Source organism: Glandiceps talaboti, chromosome 2 (genome assembly GCF_964340395.1).
Source record: "Glandiceps talaboti chromosome 2, keGlaTala1.1, whole genome shotgun sequence".
Classification (NCBI taxonomy): Eukaryota; Metazoa; Hemichordata; class Enteropneusta; family Spengelidae; genus Glandiceps; species Glandiceps talaboti.
The window spans coordinates 22,644,345-22,667,066 of NC_135550.1; the positions used below are offsets into that span (position 1 = coordinate 22,644,345).

Here is a 22,722-nt window from a genome sequence, read left to right on the forward strand (position 1 = left end):
CCCATTTACATGTAAGTTGTTGACTTTTGACAATTTATAAGTTTTGACACATTATAAATTAATCATAGTGCTTACCTTTGATAGAGTCTAAAGTTTCTTTGGTCATGATCGTATTTATAGATAACAGAGTCAATTTCAGACAAGCCACTATCGTCTATTGAATTGGCAACAGCCAGGAATCTATCTCTATTGATTTCAAATGCTTCAAAGTCCAAAGCTCCATTAGTATCTATATCTTGTATGTGAATGAATTGTTTGCCTGAAAAAAACCCCATCACTTACATCAATAATTGTTCAAAGGTACTGTCTCATTTATACTTGTCAAATACAGTCTCTTCAAATTGGTGTCCAGACTACAGACTGGCTACAATGAATTAACTATTCCAGGAAGCGGTTGAAATATACTATTACACATCAAAGGTGTACAGAGTCTATAACCTTTGCGATTGTTCATATCTAAAATACACCTATGTTTATTAGGACTACTGAAATATGTTGAATCATAAATTTTCCAGTACCAACTAGATCTCATTAGCAATTTTAACTTAAGGAGATATAAAAATGACATATTAAATATAATAATCTACATGCATTAAGTACGGTACTAATAAATTCAAAAAAGGCACAGTCTCATTATTCGACATTAAAATGCTTCTTTGTGTATATTTCACCATGATCACTGACTTTAGCAATAAATGGGGATCTCGCACCAGCTGCAGTAGACTGCCACATTAAATAAGTTAAACTGCAATTATTGACAGGGAAGGAAATTTTACACTATTTGGTAAATACTCACTTCTAGCATGCCATTGGTAAATTGTTGATTGATGTCCAACGTTTCCATAGTGATCTTGATTGACAGCTAATGCTAAATAAGTATTGCTATCTATGGTGAAAGACTCGACATGTTTTGTGATGCCATCATCTATTGTTTGCACCTCATTCTGAAAAAGAACAATCCACAGGCCCAAGATGTTCAGTATTCTCCCCTTTTAAGAATTACTATAGTACATTATACCTATTTGTACAATTCTGGAACATATCCAAATGATCTCCTAAGTACTCCAAACTGAAGTGCTGTTATGTTTGTGTTGCATTTTAATAGACTGCAAATTGTAGGCAAACTGCAGTATCAAACAGTATCATAACAGCACCATGGTTACAATATATCTTGAAGCTCTTTTCTAGCAACAGTTTCCAGTCTTTTCTTTCTCTGAACAAAATGACTTCATATGATTTAGGTTCAAAAAAATAAAAAATGATCAGAAATGGACAACTTTATGATTATAAGTACAAATTGGTGGGTATTGACGGTGAAAACTTACAAGTGTCAAATCATCCATAATTTGATATATTGTGACTTGACCGTTAGTGTTCACTGCTGCCATATATCTAACATCAGTTTCACTGTATTTATTTACTCCAATAGTGTAGGATTCTACATCTATCATGCCTGAAATATTGGAGCAAAAAACACACTCATTTATTTCAACATTGTGGTTATTGAATACATTGAAAACTAGTCTCTAAGAAATACAAGTAACTCGTCTACAACTGATTCAATACGGAACTTGCAAATCTGCCATATTTAATAGTGCATTGTGGGAAGTGTGGTATCATTGGAGATGAATATGAATTAATCAATTTGAGTCATTGAGAGTACTTCTGATCAACAGTTGCTCGTTCATAACTACCGGTACCTTGGGGGGTCCTTCTGTTGTCATGTTAGCAGAACACTGCCACTAATTGGCTCATTTCTAGGCACACAAATGACAAAGTTTGGAGACTTGAAATGATATATCATAAAAATTCTAATGATGCACACCATATGTATCCTACCAGTCACTTCCATAAAAACTCATACTACTTACCAGTGTCCAAACTAAATGACAAAGATTTTTCAAATTTTCCTGTTGCGTCACTGAAGACAAACAAACTCGACTCTCCAACTGTTGTTGATGCTAACACCAAAACATGTGACCCATCTTGATAGAAATATTCCCAGTCATTAGCAGATTGTAAATCAAATGTTTGGTAAGGTGTTACTCCAATCAGTTTCAAAGCTACAAGGTAATAGAGATTTTAGTAGTCCCATTACAATATTCATTTAGATTTCCTAAAATTTGACAAAATGAAGATTTCACAAGGAGTTATGATGTTTGACATGTACACACTTTTTGACTGATTTTGTGAACATTATATTTGGTATGTTATGACTGAGCTGACCCTACGCAGATGGATTCTAAAGGAGAATGGTGGAGTCTAGTACTGAATACCTAGTACGGGACATGGCTTGGAGCTTTCTTGGTTTACACTCCCATAGAGTGACAAAATAATAATTTCATGAACCGAGTTTGGAAAGGGCTTAGGTTTTCAAAATCAATTGAGTCAATTTGTACGCTATACAATCATTTCATTACTTTTCAACAGAACAACCATAATGTAGCCATGAGGTTAATACCGCTTTACAAATGCTGCATTCTAAATAACCCACATCACATTACAGTAAACACGCGACTTAAAATATGGCATTGACCAGGTATTACTGCAAACACAGTTGGAAATCTGTGCTTTAGTTTAAATATCCTACAAATTATTTGTTAGGTTTAGGTTTCAGACTTATTCAATAAATTTTATTCGAAAGTTATTTTGTAACGTACACAATTTATCACCTAATATTTCACGTCATAATACAACAATCATGTACATGTACAGGTACATGGTATACTACAGACCCTGGATATCACATAGCCTCCACAGTTTACGGAAATACATTATTATGTTTACCCTTCCTTCTGTTGCAGGATGTAAATATGGTACATACTTCTGTTACATTCAAAATGCCACAAACATATTGAGGGAGAACAATGATTTGTTGCATAATATGTTTTCACACTAAGGTTAGCTTCAAAATGTTTTATTTATAGAACTAGGTCTTAATAATAATCCATGTGTCCATTTTCATGGCATAAGCTATATGTGTTACACTCACTTTCACCCTGTGTCTACCCTGCTCTCTCTAGCCTCCATGTACATCCCCACAGTGAATAAAAGTCACTGCTGTTTGTCACCTTGATAGCAGTCAAAAATACTTTGTACATTTCTACATGTGTATAAATGGCAGCCCTAGTTGGTAGACTATGTGGCTAGACTGTCATGTCTGGATATACTTTTTGTCGCTAATTATGTGTATAATTGCTTAGATGTCGGACTAGTAAATCTGTAAAAGGTGCAATTGAATGACCTGATGTTTCTAGTATTGTATAGAAATGAACTCTTACCGACATTCACAAACAAAAGCAGTGTCAAACTCCCTATAGGACATCCGTTGCCATTGGCATCCAGGAAACATAGGACAATTTTTCTCACCTCCCAATAATTTTTTCGTTTTTTATTTTTAACAGCATAAAATTTGAACAATTACTATATACCTTGGTAGTACTGATATTATATATATATATTTCTGTCATGTATAATTGAGATTACCTTCTCTATTTCCCACTCCTGTGTCATATGTGAAGGAGTGTGGAAAGGTTTGGTCAGTGTTGCGTCTTTTTCTTTGGTATGGTGTGTCATAAGATCTGAAATGAAATGAGAAATATTCAATCTGATAAATTAATCAGTCAATTTTCAATCATTTACTTTACAGTTTCCATGGTTAAAAGGACAGCACAGCATTAACGGCCAGTTATTCAATCCTAGGTCCCTGCATTAAATTATCTGTGGAGCCATATTAGGTTTATTTAGGATTTAATTCTTTTGTTCTTAACTTGAAATTTTTCAAAAGCTCTGCCAGACAAGTTTTCTAAATTTGGTTATAAGTTCGAAAATGAAGTTAAGCCATTGCCAGACCCCCTCCCCCTACATGAACACAGTTAAGCCATTGCCAGACCCCTCCCCCTAAATGAATGAAGTTAAACCATTGCCTGACCCCCTCCCTCTAAATGAATTAATTGATCTTGTGTGACACCATACATAAACACGTCGTTGTTGCACTTGTGAACATTTTTTTACGGGGCAAGGGAGGAGTTTTTGGCCTAAGCGATTAAAGTCTGTTTATCGAGCTTGTGTGACATTGTGCGATCATCCCTAACAGATTTCTTTTCGAAGTAAGGTATGGTTATACGACTTGACAGATATTTACCTGTGGTGATTTTCCTGGACTTCTACAGCTGCTGTCTCAAGTCTCACTGTATATTCCCTTAATTCTCTTGCCAGAAACTTATCTAATTCTGCCTGGGTTTCAATCAAATAATCATTCTTGGAGTCTATGCTAGGGAGACTGGTAATTAGTTCAAATAGGCCACATAGTACACTGCAGATCCAAATAATGTTGTATTGTGCAGTCATCTTGTTTACCTGGGGTACACTGTACCAAACAGAGGAGCTGTTGAAATGTGAATAAATACAAATGAAGATTAGTGTACAAGCATCATACTTGCACCAAATCTACATTGTATGGTATAATGTGTCTTTCTTTTCCTTCATTTCATAACAGGAGAAAGTTAGCAAAATACATGAAAAATTACATGGATAAGAAATTTAGTTTGTTTCACTCAATTGCTCTGTTGATGGCTATTAAATGCAGGACAGTTGTGCTTATAAAGTTACTGTTCTCAACCCATACACATTCTAGTCTCGTTATTATTTTGCAATACCAAAAGTGACTGCATGTCTAATTTTTTTCTTCTACAAGTTGTTTGGTGTTTTATTATATGACAGAACTGATATGATATGACTGGTTATAGATAATTTGATACATTTTCACTGAGAAAGTTAAGCCACCACAACAAATGATAGTTCATCCCCCAGAGTTCAACTTAGGAAGATAATTGCTTTTAGCCAAGCTTAGAACAAGAAACTTTAGCTCAGCCCTAAAGGACAATAATGGTCTACACAAGTTGTAAACTACAATTAATGTACCAAAACCAGGTTGCTTGCTTATACTTTTTCCTCTAACATTCGAATAGCTCCATACAATTGGTTGCACAGACAGGGTGACAAAAATGGGTGGGGTGTCATTTCAAGGAATGCCACATCTAGCAACAAGCATTTTGCTGACCTTTACATCCCTAATTTTCTGAGACTATTTCTTAAAGTTCTACTTTTAGAATGAAAAAAACCCAACTTATGTATATATTAATAAGATTATATATTTTAAAAATTAGTAACCAAAAGTTTGCAGTTTCCACTAAGAATGTGCCAGGAAACATCTTGGTACGTCTGCAGACTTCACTGTGAAACACCATGCTTGTACAATACAATATACCAGCTCTAGCACATAACCTGTCCATTTGTACACTTGCTACGAAACATTATACTTACTGTAAAAGTATCACTTAAATGGTCGTCTGTAACCTTCGAAAAAAGGTCTACAACTCAACATGGAATGGGTTCCCCGAAGTTCTTCACGATTATAAAACTACACCTTCCGTCTAAGTATACCTTTCTGCCTCGTTGGCACCACTTCAGCGACTTTCTGCTTACTGATTGGCTACATGAACTTAATTTGCATTTTGTTGACACTACACCTGCCCCACGTGGCAAGTATATATATATAATGAGTCAGTGCATCACCAATATCATGACATTTTTTTTCTTCCTTTGCTTGGGCGTAACATTGGCGGCAAGAAAGTCGGTTGTTTGCCAAGGCATGGAAATATGATCATTAATGCCATGACCACAATTGCACACTCCATCCATTCTCTGATGTCCAATGAGTAAATTTCCCTCTGAATTCTTGTATTGTGTACAGCTAGCTACAAGATGCTACACGTCTTCTGATTGCTTCTAGTAACGATGCTACAATCTATCATGTTGTCGACGATCAAGGAGTAAAATGACCTTTTACTGATATCGAACCACCTTTCTGATCCAAAGTGACCTGAAATGAATCAAGAATACGGTGCCTCATTATAATATTAGGGACGGGCTATCACAATACTTAGGGGGGTCTTCCCTTTTAATTATTCGTTGTTGTTGTTGTTGTTGTTGTTTTTGTATTTTTATGTCATATTTGTATTGTCAAGTGATGAAGTGTAAACATAAATCATAAAAGACGCATGAAACGTAATGCAACCCAAACCCGACATTGATCCCAGGCCGAACTGAGACGGCATCCAATGCAATGCCCCTCCCAGTAGTTAAAAGTTGACCCAAACGCGTGCAGACCAGGTAGGTGGCGCTCGATCGGGACACTGTGTCATTCACATGATTCAGGACGAGTGTCCGAAAGTACACGGAAGGTTGTTTGAGCTGGCCGAGTGTTAAATGTGTGAACCCCTAAAATCAATCGTTTTCGGGTCTTCTGCTTGTGTACATGGCAACCAGAATGTGTAAATTCTCGTCAAGTGTTTTCGTCGTCCCAGTGGCAAGAATGCAGTCCCTACATTGTAATATGTACGTGTAGATGCTGACGTTCGTTTCCGCACTAGAATTTAGAAAGCGTACTGCTACACTAGGTGTGAGTGTTGGTCTGACAAGGTGCCTGTCATATGATATAGGTATTGAATGAATCAAGAAAAGTCCGAAATCAGTACTTCGAGTTCATCTCAGAAGTGTTGCTCCGACAGCCCCGTTTCATACGCGGACGCCATGGGTGCAAGGATAAAAGGCGTATTTCCTACCCGACTAAGTATCATCGTTTTCATTGCCTATATAGGCTTGTTTGTGAGCCAAGGTGAGTATAATTACATATAAAACACACCGTCCTCCCTTGAAGACAGTGAAAAATTGGGTTTCTGTTTGATTCAAATACTTCGCCCTATCAATACCATACTCCACACCAACTCCCTCACTCAGCAATGCATGCTCTCCTTCTCTCAACACAAATTAACAAGATTTGCAAATGTGAACATCGTAATAGATACCCTAAGTATATAATAGTCTTTTTAGTAAATAATAATGATAGTAACAAAAGACACACATTTCATGTCCAAACAAACATCCCAGACCGAGTGACCAACGGGTAAGGGAGCCTTCAGGCATTAGTAATTACAAGGGGAGCGGATCACTTTTTTTTTTTACAAATCTTTTGGGTGGAGGCCATATTTTAAAAATGGGATAAGGGGAGGGTCCCATTTTACTTTGACTAACTGTATTGTTTAACTTAGCATTAATTTTGCGTCTATGCATAGTTGTATGCGAACGCCAAACAATGTAGTTGGGGTAGATACACACCTAGTGACCCTTCAACAATTAATATTATTTTAATTGTTGTATTGTTATTTAATAGCTATATGAGGTGCTCAAAACATGTTTCACTTTTACTATTAGTATTAGCGCATCACTGTAACCATGCTAATGAACAGCGTTTGGTGCCATGCAAACTCCATGCCTGAAGGTGCACACTGTGTGACCCCATGAAAGTTAATATTAGCTTGGTTGTTGACACTGTACTTTGCAGTATATATGAGGTGTTCAGAACATGTTTCACTTTTACTATAGCATCCTTGAAACCATGGTAATGAACAGCCCAATGTTGCCTTAAATTATGGCATATATAGTGTTAAGGTTAGGTATAATACAATCTGGTTAAAATCTGATGTAGTGAAAGCGGCTAGATGCCTTTATTTACCTCTATTTCCATCGTTTTGTGTCGTTTGTTAGCAGGTAAATTTCAAAGTCAATGTACATGCTGAAAAAATACATTTCAGAATGAGTTGGTAGTGGGAATATGAGTTGGCAGTTGGACGAGTATTAGTTTGGGATACGCCTTGCATACCAGTCAATTGATGCTTGCAATATTGCTGTGGGCATTGTACTGCAAATAATATCATATACCTGTATAATTCAAAAGGGTGTCATACATAACTTGTCATATAATATGACCACTATATCTCTATATATGCACTATAAGGACTCTGAAACACCTTCTTTGCGAAGGGGTTGGGATAACAAACATTCCAGAATCTAGTCCAGCTGCTAGTGAACATTCAACAATTGTATATTTCAATTTAACTTTTGTTCCAAACACAACTTGAGCTGAAATTTTCAACTGCACTCTTCAGTCTTTGTCAACAGATTTGACCCACTATTCAGTACACATGACCTTGTGGACACGTAAGCCAAATAACTGTGTTTGGAACAAAAGTTAAAATGTATACTACCAGTATGTTTTACTAGCACAGATGAATTTCCATATGTGAAGGCTGAGCAATTCTGCTCACTTTTAGAAGAGATCATACTAGGTTCATGCCAGGACATGCTGTAAATGTTATGCTGAATGGGGACTGTGAACAGAGGGGCAGTCAACCATTGAATTTTGTTCGGTAACCTTCCAAGAGCAAGTAGACTCAAAGTCTTAAGTTAAAAATGGATCATGTATTAGTGATATTAGTCCCACTATGTATCCATGCTAACAAGACTAGTCAGAATCATAGCATATGCTATATCAAGAGCTGATTACCATAGAGTCTGGATCATGGACTTCATCATTGGGTGGATGGTCTGATCAGTGGACCAGTGATTTTAAAAGCTTTATTGTTCAAAATGTTGACTCTGTAAAATGTTGACTCTGTAATATTAGGTATGGACTCATTGGCAAAGACATCCCATTACATTACATGTACATGTATAGTGTACTGTGGATGAAGGATCTTTCATAGAGTGAGTTTTGCAATTTAATTAACAAACTAGAGAAACAAATATTCATGTTATATTAATTATTTAAAGTTTTAATTAAAACTGTCAAAATGATTTCAAGATCATATCAAGGATTACCTTAATTTATAAATCAATCAATCAAACAAACAGAGATTACTTTTGATTGTCAGTGATAAGTTTATAATTTACACAGAGTGTATGCCATATATTTAATTTTTGGTACAAACCTGTCAGCTGTTTTGCCGATAATGTGATTGCACTCTGTTCCAAAATCCATAATTCCAAATTCCAAAAGCTTACTCTGTCAATTCCAAGCCATTATCCCATATAGCATAGTTACTATCTTCGCATTTGTTGACCTGTCCTGTATAGTACCCAAAAGTCATACAGGGAGAAGGGGGGGGGGGGGGGGGGGGGAGGTATAAAAACGTAGTAGTATGAAATGTATTAGTCTAGTGCTAATCGTACATCGAATCTCAAGCTCTTTCTTTACACATTGGCATCCAGACTAGAAGTGTATATTATGTGGGGGTAAATCATCTATGGATTGCTAACTATAGTGGTTTACATCTAGCAAGCTAATAGTCTAGACGCTATCATTGATTTCGATTTTCTTTGATTTTTCTGTCCAATTTTGATTGTGGTAATTCAAAATACCAAAAATGTTGTTCTTCATGCATCCATTTGACTAGATGGGGAGAGAGAGCGAGATCAAAGAGAATCCAAACCATGGAAAGCTTCTAGACTAAGCAAACTTGAGTAACATTGAAAATATAATTTGATGTGTCAAGTTTGTGAGTTGAATGTGACTATTGTAGATATGACACAAAGAATGGTGATAGCACCAGAACAAGATAACAAGGCCAACCGATCACAAGGTACCAATCACTACATTATATAAACTTTGAACTTTAATCATAAGACTTTCCTAACTAGGCCTCTTCATTGTTTCAGCAAAGATTTGAAATCAGTGTGTTTACTTATAAGTCAGTAGTCATCGTGATATCATGGAGCCAGGAGGTATATGGCTGCAAAGGTTGATTTGTTCCATTGAAACTCAAAACAGGGAGTGGTACTAAACAATGCAACTGCTTTTGGCGCTTTGCCTTTAGTCTTAGATTACATGTAAAAGTGATTTGGGTGTTTGAGACACACACAATCCTTATTTAAGACACACACAGCATTTGGGTGTTTAAGACATAATCCTGGTCATAAGAGCTTAGCATTCAAGGTTTTTATGCAACAATTTACTCCACATCTAAAGATGTGTCAGTCTGAGGCAACTTTTCAAAGCATTCAGTCTTGTACACTGTTACAACTTCGTGTGGTGTTCGAGATCACACAAACTAATAAATAACCCTCCCTGCTTCAGTGAAGGTCACTGCAGAGCCAATCATGAACAAGCAAATGGCACCTGCCCCACACATACACACTTGCTCTAAAGTACTAAATAGAAACAAAAGTAACGGCCATAAATAGTAGACTGAATGACATTGCACACAATTACTCTGAAGAATGATACATTCATGAATTGTATACATGCCGTAATGACACCCCCAAATCAGTGTAATCGACCGAAAGTGACAGTCTGTAGTATAATACCGGTACAGTTTGGGATTGACTTGTACAAGGAACTTACAAAATGTGGATGTATGAATTTGTCATTTTGTTAATATGTCACAAAGAATGGTTTAGATTTTAGAACTACTGATGTTCTTATATAAGAATTGAGATAATAGGGTTATGTATCATCAAAGTCTTGCCATTGTCTGTAACTGCATTTTAAAGCCTCAATTCTGGTAATTAAGTCAGTGTCATAAATGATACATACATTTTACTTTATAATTAAAGCTTATTTAGGATCAAAACAATACCAACACAATGGTAGAGGTGATTTCTGTATGTAATGGAGGTGGTAACATCACAGTCCTTCTACTGTCATGGGTATACAATGACCACACAGAGGCTTAGAAACCATGTACCCCCAAAATGATGTCATAACATTGTGAGTGCTCTACTGGTTGCTAGACATTTTCACCATGTTTTAGCAGGGGCAATAATGTCATTTATTGTCAATAAAATACTTTCATCATGTTTTTGTAGGGGCAATAGTGTAAGGTAATATATGACTTGATCATATATCCATAAATTATGGACTGAGTACCTGTTTGATGATAAAGATCTCCCCTTCTTTGCCTCAATATAAATTACAATGATTCATATCAGTTTGTTGACCAAGCCATGTATGGTGATTATATACCATTGATAATATACGACTCCTCATCTAGTAAGCCTAATGTCAGAGTTTCAAAACTTGCCTCTCCTTTCATATCTTAAATTAGGTTCTTAAAGGCCCATTATTCTATCCCAGGTTCTTACATTAGTGTAATCTTAACACTGAAACCATAAGGATTAAGTAAAGATCATTCTTTTTGTTCTGGACCAACTTTTTCTGTAGCTCTGCCAGACACCAGTTTTAGACACCAACATTTTAACCCTAATCTAAACTGGGCCTTTAAGATACAGTTGTTTACTCTTTAAATGATTTTATTGAAAGATACATGCAAGTCTAAGATCTAATTTTTACTACAGAATAGGTTAATTGTCACATTAGCTATTTACAGATATATATATGCACTATATTTCAATGCAATCAGTCAACATGATAATTTATTTGCTATAAATTGTACAAACAAAAATGTAGACACTGATAGTGTGCATTCACATAAAATGTTACATTTATCTCACTACAGAAATGTTGTGTTTGCATCTTCCTTGTTTCATCTGACAGTGATGTCGATGTGTTCACAATGAAATAAAATGTATTATTTTATGCTTGTGTACCATCAACCATCTGGTCTGTATTTTGTTTTATGTAATTCATAGGAATCATATAATCCCTTGCAGCCTCTGTAAGCAGATAGGGTTAAAGCATTCACATTGCAACCTCTATCCTACCAGGTACCCAGTAATACAGCTGGGTTAACTGGTAATATTCATTGTTCACATAAAACAAAGCATACACTGTTATTGGAATCTGCAGGCTGTAGGTTCTTGATGTTGCTATTTGTTTCTGAATTGGCTAGCATCTTTGGGCAAGATTTGAACCACAATTGTGTCCCAGTTAACCCAGCTATATAAGTGGGTTACGGGGTACCTGGTAGGATAGAGGTTGCAATGTGAATGCTTTAATCCTATATGCTTACAGAGGCATTATATGCTCCCCATGGAGTTAAAGCATAAAGAGATGTTGTGCTGCTGTAGGTCCTTGCCAGGAGTACTACATATAATTGTAAAATGCTTAGAGCACAGCTTAATACAAACTAAGAAAACTAACATGATTTTTTGTTTTCTATCATTCTGTCAGTGTTGTCAGACTTGTCTGACAACAATGCAATGAAATGAAAAGAAAAAATCTCAAAATTTGTGGGAACTTACATTTTTTATACTTTTAGTAAAATGTCATTGTCAAAAACTATTGATTCCATTCAGCAATTTTGGGGAATGAGACTGAAACAAATACATGTACTGTAGTTCTTCCTGAAAGTGAAAATGGTTGACACATAGAAACCAATTACCTTGCAATTTTATGTCAACACTGGGCTGTAATAAATTTGGTGTTTACATGCATGTACTAGGCTCCACTTCTTGTTTCACACCAGCATCCTTTGTGCAAAACTTATAAGCATTCCTTCAACTATCAATGTTACAATTTCACAATCACAAAATGATAACCTTAAAGGCTTCTAAATTCTAATTGTAATGATGGTAATCAATAATCTGTGTTTTGTCTTGTGTGTCTGTCTTTTGTCTTGTAGGTATACTGGTGACTGCAACAAAAGATGAACACAACAAATATCCATATAATACAACTACAGTCGTTTTAATGACAGAATGTCTCAAATTGGTTATGGCAGTAGCTCTATATGTCAGAGAGTAAGTTAGTATATTCTTGATTCAAAATAGTCTTATTGTCTCAGTTTTACTGCAATGTCACACTCAGTCTGACTTTGTGGAATAAGTACTAGATTGTTTAGAAACAGGTTCTAGAAAGGAATGATGTCCATGCGCACACAACCAAGTACTATGAGAACAGCTACCTGCACTTTATTGACATCTAACAAAACTCCTTCAGATCACACAGAATTAAAGGTTTATATAGGTTTTCCTACATTCCATACATATTGGCGTGAATTTGGTATTGACCTCCATATGATTAGGAAGAGATAGGATTGGTTAGTAAAGATTGTTTGAACTTGAGATTAACTGATTTGACATAACTTGATTGGTTATGAAGATTGCAGTCAGGATCCTAAATTTGACTCAAGCCCAGTGTCTATTTCATTCCCTGATAACTTCAATGTCTAACACAGTCATTCTTCAATACCTCACTCACTCACTCATACTTGACTCTCACTCACTCATACTTGACTGTCTCACTCAGTCTTTCTTCAATGTCTAAAGCAGTTATACTCGCGTGCCTAAATAGTCATTCTTCAATGTCTCACTCAGTCTGACTTCAATGCCTAACTCAGTCTGACTTCAGTGTCTAACTCAGTCTGACTTCAATATCTAACTCAGTCTGACTTCAATATCTAACTCAGTCTGACTTCAATATCTAACTCAGTCTGACTTCAGTGTCTAACTCAGTCTGACTTCAATGTCTCACTCAGTCTGACTTCAATGCCTAACTCAGTCTGACTTCAATGTCTAACTCAGTCTGACTTCAATATCTAACTCAGTCTGACTTCAATGTCTAACTCAGTCTGACTTCAATGCCTAACTCAGTCTGAGTTCAATGTCTAACTCAGTCTGACTTCAATGTCTAACTCATTCTGACTTCAATGTCTAACTCAGTCTGACCTCAATGTCTAACTCAGTCTGACTTCAATGTCTCACTCAGTCTGACTTCAATGTCTAACTCAGTCTGACTTCAATATCTAACTCAGTCTGACATAAATGTCTAACTCAGTCACACTTCAGTGTCTAACTCAGTCTGACTTCAATGTCTAACTCAGTCTGACTTCAATGCCTAACTCAGTCTGACTTCAATGTCTAACTCAGTCTGATTTCAATGTCTAACTCAGTCACGCTTCAATGCCTATCTCAGTCTGACTTCAATGTCTAACTCAGTCTGATTTCAATGTCTAACTCAGTCTGACTTCAATGTCTAACTCAGTCTGACTTCAATGTCTAACTCAGTCACGCTTCAATGCCTATCTCAGTCTGACTTCAATGTCTAACTCAGTCTGATTTCAATGTCTCACTCAGTCTGACATAAATGTCTAACTCAGTCTGACTTCAATGTCTCACTCAGTCTGACATAAATGTCTAACTCAGTCTGACTTCAATGCCTAACTCAGTCTGACTTCAATGCCTAACTCAGTCTGACTTCAATGTCTAACTCAGTCTGACTTCAATGCCTAACTCAGTCTGACTTCAATGTCTAACTCAGTCTGACATAAATGTCTAACTCAGTCACACTTCAGTGTCTAACTCAGTCTGACTTCAATGCCTAACTCAATCTGACTTCAATATCTAACTCAGTCTGACATAAATGTCTAACTCAGTCACACTTCAGTGTTTAACTCAGTCTGACTTCAATGCCTAACTCAGTCTGACTTCAATGTCTAACTCAGTCTGACTTCAATGTCTAACTCAGTCTGACTTCAGTGTCTAACTCATTCTGACTTCAATATCTAACTCAGTCTGACATAAATGTCTAACTCAGTCACACTTCAGTGTCTAACTCAGTCTGACCTCAATGTCTAACTCAGTCTGAGTTCAATGTCTAACTCAGTCTGACTTCAATGCCTAACTCAGTCTGACTTCAATGTCTAACTCAGTCTGACTTCAATGCCTAACTCAGTCTGACTTCAATGTCTAACTCAGTCTGATTTCAATGCCTAACTCAGTCACACTTCAGTGTCTAACTCAGTCTGACATAAATGTCTAACTCAGTCAGACTTCAATGCCTAACTCAGTCATTCTTCAATGCCTAACTCAGTCTGACTTCAATGCCTAACTCAGTCTGACTTCAGTGTCTAACTCAGTCACACTTCAGTGTCTAACTCAGTCTGACATAAATGTCTAACTCAGTCTGACTTCAGTGTCTAACTCAGTCTGACTTCAGTGTCTAACTCAGTCTGACTTCAATGCCTAAACTCAGTCTGACTTCAATGTCTCACTCATACTGAATTAAATGTCTAACTCATTCTGACTTCAATGTCTAACTCATTCTGACTTCAATGTCTCACTCATTCTGACTTCAATGTCTAACTCATTCTGACGTCAATGTCTAACTCATTCTGACTTCAATGTCTAACTCATTCTGACTTCAGTGTCTCACTCATTCTGACTTCAATGTCTAACTCAGTCTGACTTAAGTGTCTCACGCAGTCCACAGTCCCTCTATTATAGATAGACGGACTGTGCTCAGTCGTACTTTAATGTCTAACTCGGTCTGACTTTAATACCTCACTCAGTCATTCTTCAATACCTACCTCGGTCATACTTGAGTGTCTAAGTCAGTCACACTTCAATGTTCAATGCCTAACTCAATCTGACTTCAATGTCTAACTCAATCTGACTTCAATGTCTAACTCAGTCTGACTTCAATGCCTAACTCAGTCTGACTTCAATGTCTAACTCAGTCTGACTTCAATGTCTAACTCAGTCTGACTTCAATGCCTAACTCAGTCTGACTTCAATGTCTAACTCAGTCTGACTTCAATGCCTAACTCAGTCTGACTTCAGTGTCTAACTCAGTCACACTTCAGTGTCTAACTCAGTCTGACTTCAATGCCTAACTCAGTCTGACTTCAATGTCTCACTCATTCTGACTTCAATGTCTAACTCATTCTGACTTCAATGTCTAACTCAGTCTGACTTCAATGCCTAACTCAGTCTGACTTCAATGCCTAACTCAGTCTGACTTCAATGTCTAACTCAATCTGACTTCAATGCCTAATTTGGTCATACTTAAGTGTGTCACTCAGTCACACTTCAATGTCTAACTCACTCTGACTTCAGTACCTCACGCAGTCATTCTTCAGTATCTACCTCGATCATACTTGAGTGTCTAAGTCAGTCACACTTCAAAGGTCAATGTCTAACTCAGTCTGACTTCAATGCCTCACTCAGTTACGCTTCAAAATGAGCTTATATATCTCTTTGTACAATATATTTTTAACTTATACTCAGCGTCAATACTGTACTTATAGATAGTCAGATAGTTTATCTAACTTAGTGCAACCAGTATCATGTAATGTAATCTGGTCTTACTTCTTCATCATGTCTTATCTAAACCATACCTTCTTGTGTTCTGACCACTTTGTCAAGTAATTTTTTATGTTAGTGGTTCACCACTATCAAAATGGGAATAGGGAGGAATTTTTATATTAAAAAAGAATGGAAATAAGTGGGAGAGAAAGTCTTAGATGACATGTAAAATAATATTTTATGGGTAGGTACAAATAGTTGTATAAATTAATATGATGGAACAACTCTCAGAGGGTTTAAATCATTGGTGTGTGTGTGTGTGTGTGTGTGTGTGTGTGTGTGTGTGTGTGTGTGTGTGTATCTGTGTATGTATGTATGTATGCATGTATGTATGTATGTATGTATGTATGTATGTATGTATGTATGTATGTATGTGTATGTGTGTATGTATGCATGTATGTATGTATGTATGTATGTATGTATGTATGTATGTATGTATGTATGCATGCATGCATGTATGTATGTATGTATGTATGTATGTATGTGTATGTATGTATGTATGTATGTATGTATGTATGTATGTATGTATGTATGTTTTACCATACCTAACATTGTCAAAATTGTTGTCGGAGATATGTTCGTAGTAGAGTGAGCAATTACCACGATTACAGAGGGAACTACGAAGTCATGTAAATTGAAATGGAGATCCCTCCCAGCGTTTATAAAAACTATGACACAACTCTGTCAAAGGTAGATATATACATGTAATACCCTTAACCAAGGTTTGGACTGAAAGAACAATAGTGTGAGCCGTTAGTTTTTCTGTTGGGCAATGTAACGCACTTGTATGATATACCGTAGGCAATTGGCTGCAATCTAGCCAAGATAAAACTTGCAGAGGCCAGTTTACATAGGGTAGACTAACTATCTTCTGAAGTTGTCTTCCAAAGTCCAAATTCTTTTCCAATAGTTCCAACGAGTAGCCTCTAGACTAGATTTACATTTGTGACCTGTATTTGGGAACAAACGGTTGTCATAGTCTATTTTTCTATACATGTTACGATCACTATAATCATCTCCAAGTGTTACGATCATAGAAGCATTAGGTTATCATTAATTAATTGGGACTGATTTTCAGCCACGCCAACTTAGTTTTGTAAGAAATATATCAAGTTCATTTCTCCATGTCCTCAGCTCTACGTCGATGGAATTTTTGGTTATTGTATGCCAGTGTTATGGAGAATTTTCCTGCAACTTTTATATTTGTACTTGTCACTATATCGATTGTGCTCTAGACTAATATTTGTTACCTACCCCTGATAATGTGTTATAAGCTTTCTTACTAGATGATACAAACAGCTTACAGCCCTCTTCGGAGTGACAAATGTGGGCCACGCTCTTCCTTATTTGTCACTCAGAAGCAGGCTGTAACCTATGTGTGTGTGTGTGTGTGTGTGTGTGTGTGTGTGTGTGTGTGTGTGTGTGTGTGTGTGTGTGTGTCTGTGTGTGTCTGTGTGTGTGTGTGTGTGCATGTGTGTGTGTTCGTGTGTATACATGTGTATGTGTTTTATATAACATGGTCTCTTCTAGTATGGCTATCCTTGGAGGAATTATACTGACAATTCCTCCAAGGACTATCTCACGGGTGATATACACGTACACTTCAATTCTTACAAATTCCACTGTATCCTGACCTCGTTATATTGAAAGGCTACTTTGAAATACTACAAGACAGTTGTCCTTTGTATGCTTTCATTACCTTTGTATACTATACTATTCATCTGTCAAGAACCATAGACAAACCTACACAACAAGTATGGTCTATATGTAAGAACAGACCTATTTACCTTCCTGTTTGAACATTATATTTACTCTTTCATGTCTGGTCTCGATACTCGCCCATTGTGCTTGATGTTAATGCACACCACATTATCACAGTGTTAGATCTGTTTACGTGTACCTGAAAATGAATATATCTATGATTGTGAAAATAGCCCAATTGTTATGACACATTCTTTACTGTTACAAGGAATATTTTGTTCAATTGAATCTTTCCTACATGCATTTCCCAAAAGTTGTATTTGAATTTTAGTATTCTCATTTAAATATATCACATAAATTTATACTTAATCCTATCACTCCTAGTTGTTGTTGTTGTTGGTGGTGGTGTTGTTGTTGTTGTTTTGTTTATTATCATGTCCTATGTGGACTTATCCATTAGAAATACAGAGCACAATACATTGCACAAAAAGGGCCGCATCCACAATTCAACATACAATTTAAAATATAAATGCTGGTATTTTTCCTAGAAATACATTGTTGCATAACTAAAGTACAAAGTGTAAAGAGTTTATTTTACAAATTTTTTCATGGATTATTCTTTGATTTATAAAAGATTTGAAAACTATTGTGAAACTGAGATGCAATAAAAATGATAATTTTTATTGTATAATGTGTATCAGTTAGTATTTCTATTAATAATAAAGTAACATGTAATTTATTCTGAAATTACTTCCACAATGATGGTATCCTAGACTCGTGTAGGGTTTTGTAATATACCGGTGTGTGGGGTTGTGTTGATTTAAATATTACAAACTTCCATGCAAAGAAAGTGAAGTTATACAGATCCACTAAAATACACACTTTACAATGTAATAATGATGATGGAATGGAGCTTTAGCAACTAATATCCATCAAGCGATGCTCACTGGTACATGTGATAAGAAACTGTCCTTAAATACATGCATCAGTTGTTTTGTAATATGAAAATTCAAACATTTCATTAATCAAATTGATTTTGAACCTGCTGATTACATATCACATACATGTACATAATTTAAAAGCATGTTATTTTGACTGCACCACATGCTATTAATATGATACAGGTGGCATGTTAACAATATAGTGACCCCAAAATATCAGACAAGCATGAATAACTGGACTGCTAGTGTTCTATTTCATCCTGACACCTACAAGTATTGCCATTCAAATGAGATGGCTAGTGTTGCTAGCTTTATATTATAACTAGCTGAAAAAATATCCTTTACCCCAGCGAATTTAGTACTTGTCGCATGTTGACCTAAAGTGTTCATATATAAATACAACACACTGCAACTTTTTAGATTAATAAACTACTAAATGTTGCTTATCACAAATATTGTGTAGTATGATATATTTTCCTAACCTTCATAGATTCCAGTTATCATTACAGATGTACCAGATTTGACATGAACCAGTGCACATGCATAGTAATGGTATTTGCACTGCAATGCAGTAACAAAAACATTATTGAATACCTACATGCAAATTATATGCAAATGAGGACACGATCATTCATTCTACACAAAAGTGCTTGATTGCATAGTGTCATTTTTACGGAAATTTGTTGTTTCAGATAAACATATGGAATAATAACAGAACCCCATGCCTCAGGGGTATTTGCACTCATGTACGCTCATGAAAGTACAGCCGCAGAACACTGCAAGTACTCGTGCAAATACACCGAATATGTCACACTTGCACTCGCACGTCATGGGGTGCTGTCATATCAATTCTCACTAGAAGACATATAATTTTTGTATGATTGTGAATGTCTATTGTATGTGACATCTACTAAAATTTGCCATTTCTTTTACCCAATAGGCATTCATTTTTAAGTATATTCAGTGAATTTAGAAAACACTTTAAAGGTAAGTACACAATGTATATTTCTAATTGTTTTGTTTAAAAATTCATACATATTACCTATAATTAGTGGACTGATTTCCTGTATGTCTATTAACTTGCCAGATTTAATTGGATTCAAAAGATATAGATAACCATTACAAAGCAGATATCAATACATGAAAAGGAGACTTTCAGGAGGCTACAAACTTTCAATTATACAGTGTAGGCAGCAACAAAAATTGAGACTTGTATGTCATTTAGCTATATTAACTTTAAAAATCATACAGAGACAATCCATTCACCCATCTGTGTGTCTGTCTGTCTGGCTGTCTGTCTACCTGTCCATGCATGCATTACATTTCTCTGGCTTAATACAATGGCCGATTTCATTTAAACTTGTTACAAAGGTGAAATACTAAAGGGCTCCAGAAATCCATGCCGCTTTTAAGTAAAATAAAATTTATATAAAATATGACCAAGTGGTCGCCATATTTGCTGTTAAAAACACTAACTCAAAAGTGTAATAAACACAGTTTCCCACCAAAGTAGTTACATATACAAGTCTGAAAAGTGAGTTTGTTGGTCTGCTTTGTATGAGTTTACTATATAAGCAGAAACAAGGCCTGGATCTTTCAGGCTACTATCCCTCCCATATTGTAATGTGTAGCTATCATTTAAAGCACTTGGATCCTCAACTTTAACTCAATTTCAAAAATCAGCAGACACCTTGTGGTAATAAAAGTAAGCATGGCTTCACCAATATCATATCATATTATATTTATACCAGCAGTATTGAATATGACCTTGACCTTAGGGTCAAATGTCAAAAACAAATCATTTAATTTAATTGACAGACTATTAAGAGGGAACTTGCTCTCCATCAAAGACGCACAAAAACTTAGTATTAGAGTATTTGAGGGGAACTGTGTCTTCTATGAGGATGTGTTGTCATGGTAACATTAGCTTCACTGGTTGTGTGCAATAACCCACAAGCTGTTATATACAGTATCAAGCAGAAGCAGAAGTTATAAAATTCTATGACAATGCTATCATTTGCATCAGAGTTCACTTTACTTTACTAAACTGTAATGCACCATGCAGGTGCAGTTATTTTGCAGATTTTAAAATCCAGACTTGTCTGTGTTCTATATGGCATAAACAGTGACTATATCACACCAATCAATAAAAACGGTGTTCTTTTTTAAGATAAAACTGAGCATTTAGTATCTACTTCTACATGACATTTGTAGTTATATCAAAATTTAACATGTGTTCATTTTTGATTTTCAGTGTTGTTTCTATATTTTGTACCAGCTGGTCTGTACTGTCTCTATAACAATTTACAATTCATAAACCTAGCAGAGTATGACCCAACTACGTACTATCTACTACTTCAATTCAGAGTGGTTGTCACAGGTATCACATTCCAGGTAAGGCTCAAATTAGCAATCCATTAGGGGAGTATAATTCTAGACATGTAGCCTTCTACTAAAACTTCCACCCTCCCCAATTAATTCATACAACTGATACTCCATGGTATACAATGTGATGGGGGTATTCTGCATTAATTATACCGGTTACGTAGTAGTCATTTTAGGTTGTCAGTGTCCAAACTAGTGTTTAGCTCGTGACTATAAGCTTTGATTACAAATCACTGCTGTCTGGGTTCAAACCAACCGGCAATGGCTGGGTTTGATTACAAATCAACCAGTAAGAAGGGAGATGCTTACATGTAATTTGACCTTACCGAACAATGCAGGTTTTTCCCAGTAACACAATACATAATTAACTTACAGACGAGCTGCAAACATAGACAGTGGAGGGGGGAGACTCCACTGTCTATGCTGCAAATAAGATAAACATAGAATGTGAAGTTATGTTCAGTATGTCTAATTATTAATACTATCTTGTTTTGGGATTTCAGTTTGTGTTCAAGAAAAAGCTGAGTACCAAACAGTGGTTATCTTTACTATTACTTACCATGGGTTGTGTCATCAAACACATCAAGCAAGACGTCACTATGAAAGACCTTGTAGCATTCGGTGGCCAATCTGTCAGTTTCCATGTCGACAAAAATCTTTTACTTATTATTATACAGACATTGTGTTCCTGTTTTGCTGGTGTTTACAATGAGTATCTGCTGAAAGGAGAACATGGCAAAGTACATATATGGATTCAGAATATTTTTATGTATTGTGATTCTATTCTGTGTAATACCTTGGTACTAGCTTATACCGGAGACTTAGGTAACGCACTGACTAAAGAAAGTATGCATTCCATTCTTCAACTTTCTGTCATAGCCATCATCATTAATTATGCTACTGTAGGCATTGTAACAAGTCTTTTCCTACGCTCTCTCAACTCCATCTTGAAAATGTTTGCCAGTTCAATAGAAATCTTATTTTCAGCAGTGTTATGTTGGTTTATTTTTGGTATACCCATTGATATATTCACCCTTTTAGCAATAGCTATTGTCTCTTTCTCACTATACCTGTACTCAAGTCACCCTGTAGTCAATCCAGCACATGAAGATGTAGAGGCCAAAAAAAATGGGAAAAGTTCAGAATTGTCAGAAAATGAACTTGTTAATTCCGTTAAATAGTAAAATTAAAGAGATTTAAATTTATTTTTTTTAAACAATAAACATGAGTATGTAGAGGGAAATAAACAAGAAAACGTTCAGAATAGCATAAAACAAACTTGTAAACACTGGCAGTGTCATTAAAAGTAAAATTACAGAGATTTAGAAACAAATTTGTACAATAAATATGATGATTTAGAGGCAAATAAAACAAGAAAAAATGAACTTGAAAACATTGTCCTCAAATAAAATTATAGAGATTTAAAAAACTAAATTTTTACAACGATTGCTAGGAACTCTAACTCATCTCAGATAAATATTAGTAAATGTATCTTTGCTAGATTACTTACGTTTGTTTTTTTCTAAAATGCCTTGGCTTGCACATGGTACGGTACTAGTTACTACTACTGTGGTGATTTCTGAAGTGTGGTTTGTCCATACCTAACTTTAGTGTTTACTTATACATTTCAATACAATATATGGTGTGCATGGCAAAGGCAAACGACGTGTTCTTTAAATTTCTCCATCACAAAGTGATAACATTTGGGTTGAGAGGATACTCCACAGTATAGATTTTACTCTGTTTTCTTTAACTGTCAAGAGAGTTACACTACAGTACTATATTTGTTTTTTTGAACTATTGATCTACC

At 35.8% G+C, this 22,722-nt stretch overlaps 1 protein-coding gene across 1 annotated transcript; it reads left to right on the forward strand.

The window, feature by feature from the left end:
• The first annotated feature begins 6,594 nt into the window (after nt 1-6,594).
• Nucleotides 6,595-22,099, forward strand: LOC144445619 (UDP-galactose transporter senju-like). The gene is made up of 5 exons (XM_078135239.1): nt 6,595-6,679; nt 12,423-12,540; nt 19,468-19,514; nt 20,782-20,921; nt 21,416-22,099. The coding sequence occupies exons 1-5, from the start codon at nt 6,595-6,597 to the stop codon at nt 22,091-22,093; spliced, it is 1,068 nt and encodes a 355-aa protein (XP_077991365.1). The 3' UTR covers nt 22,094-22,099.
• The last annotated feature ends 623 nt before the right edge of the window (nt 22,100-22,722 follow it).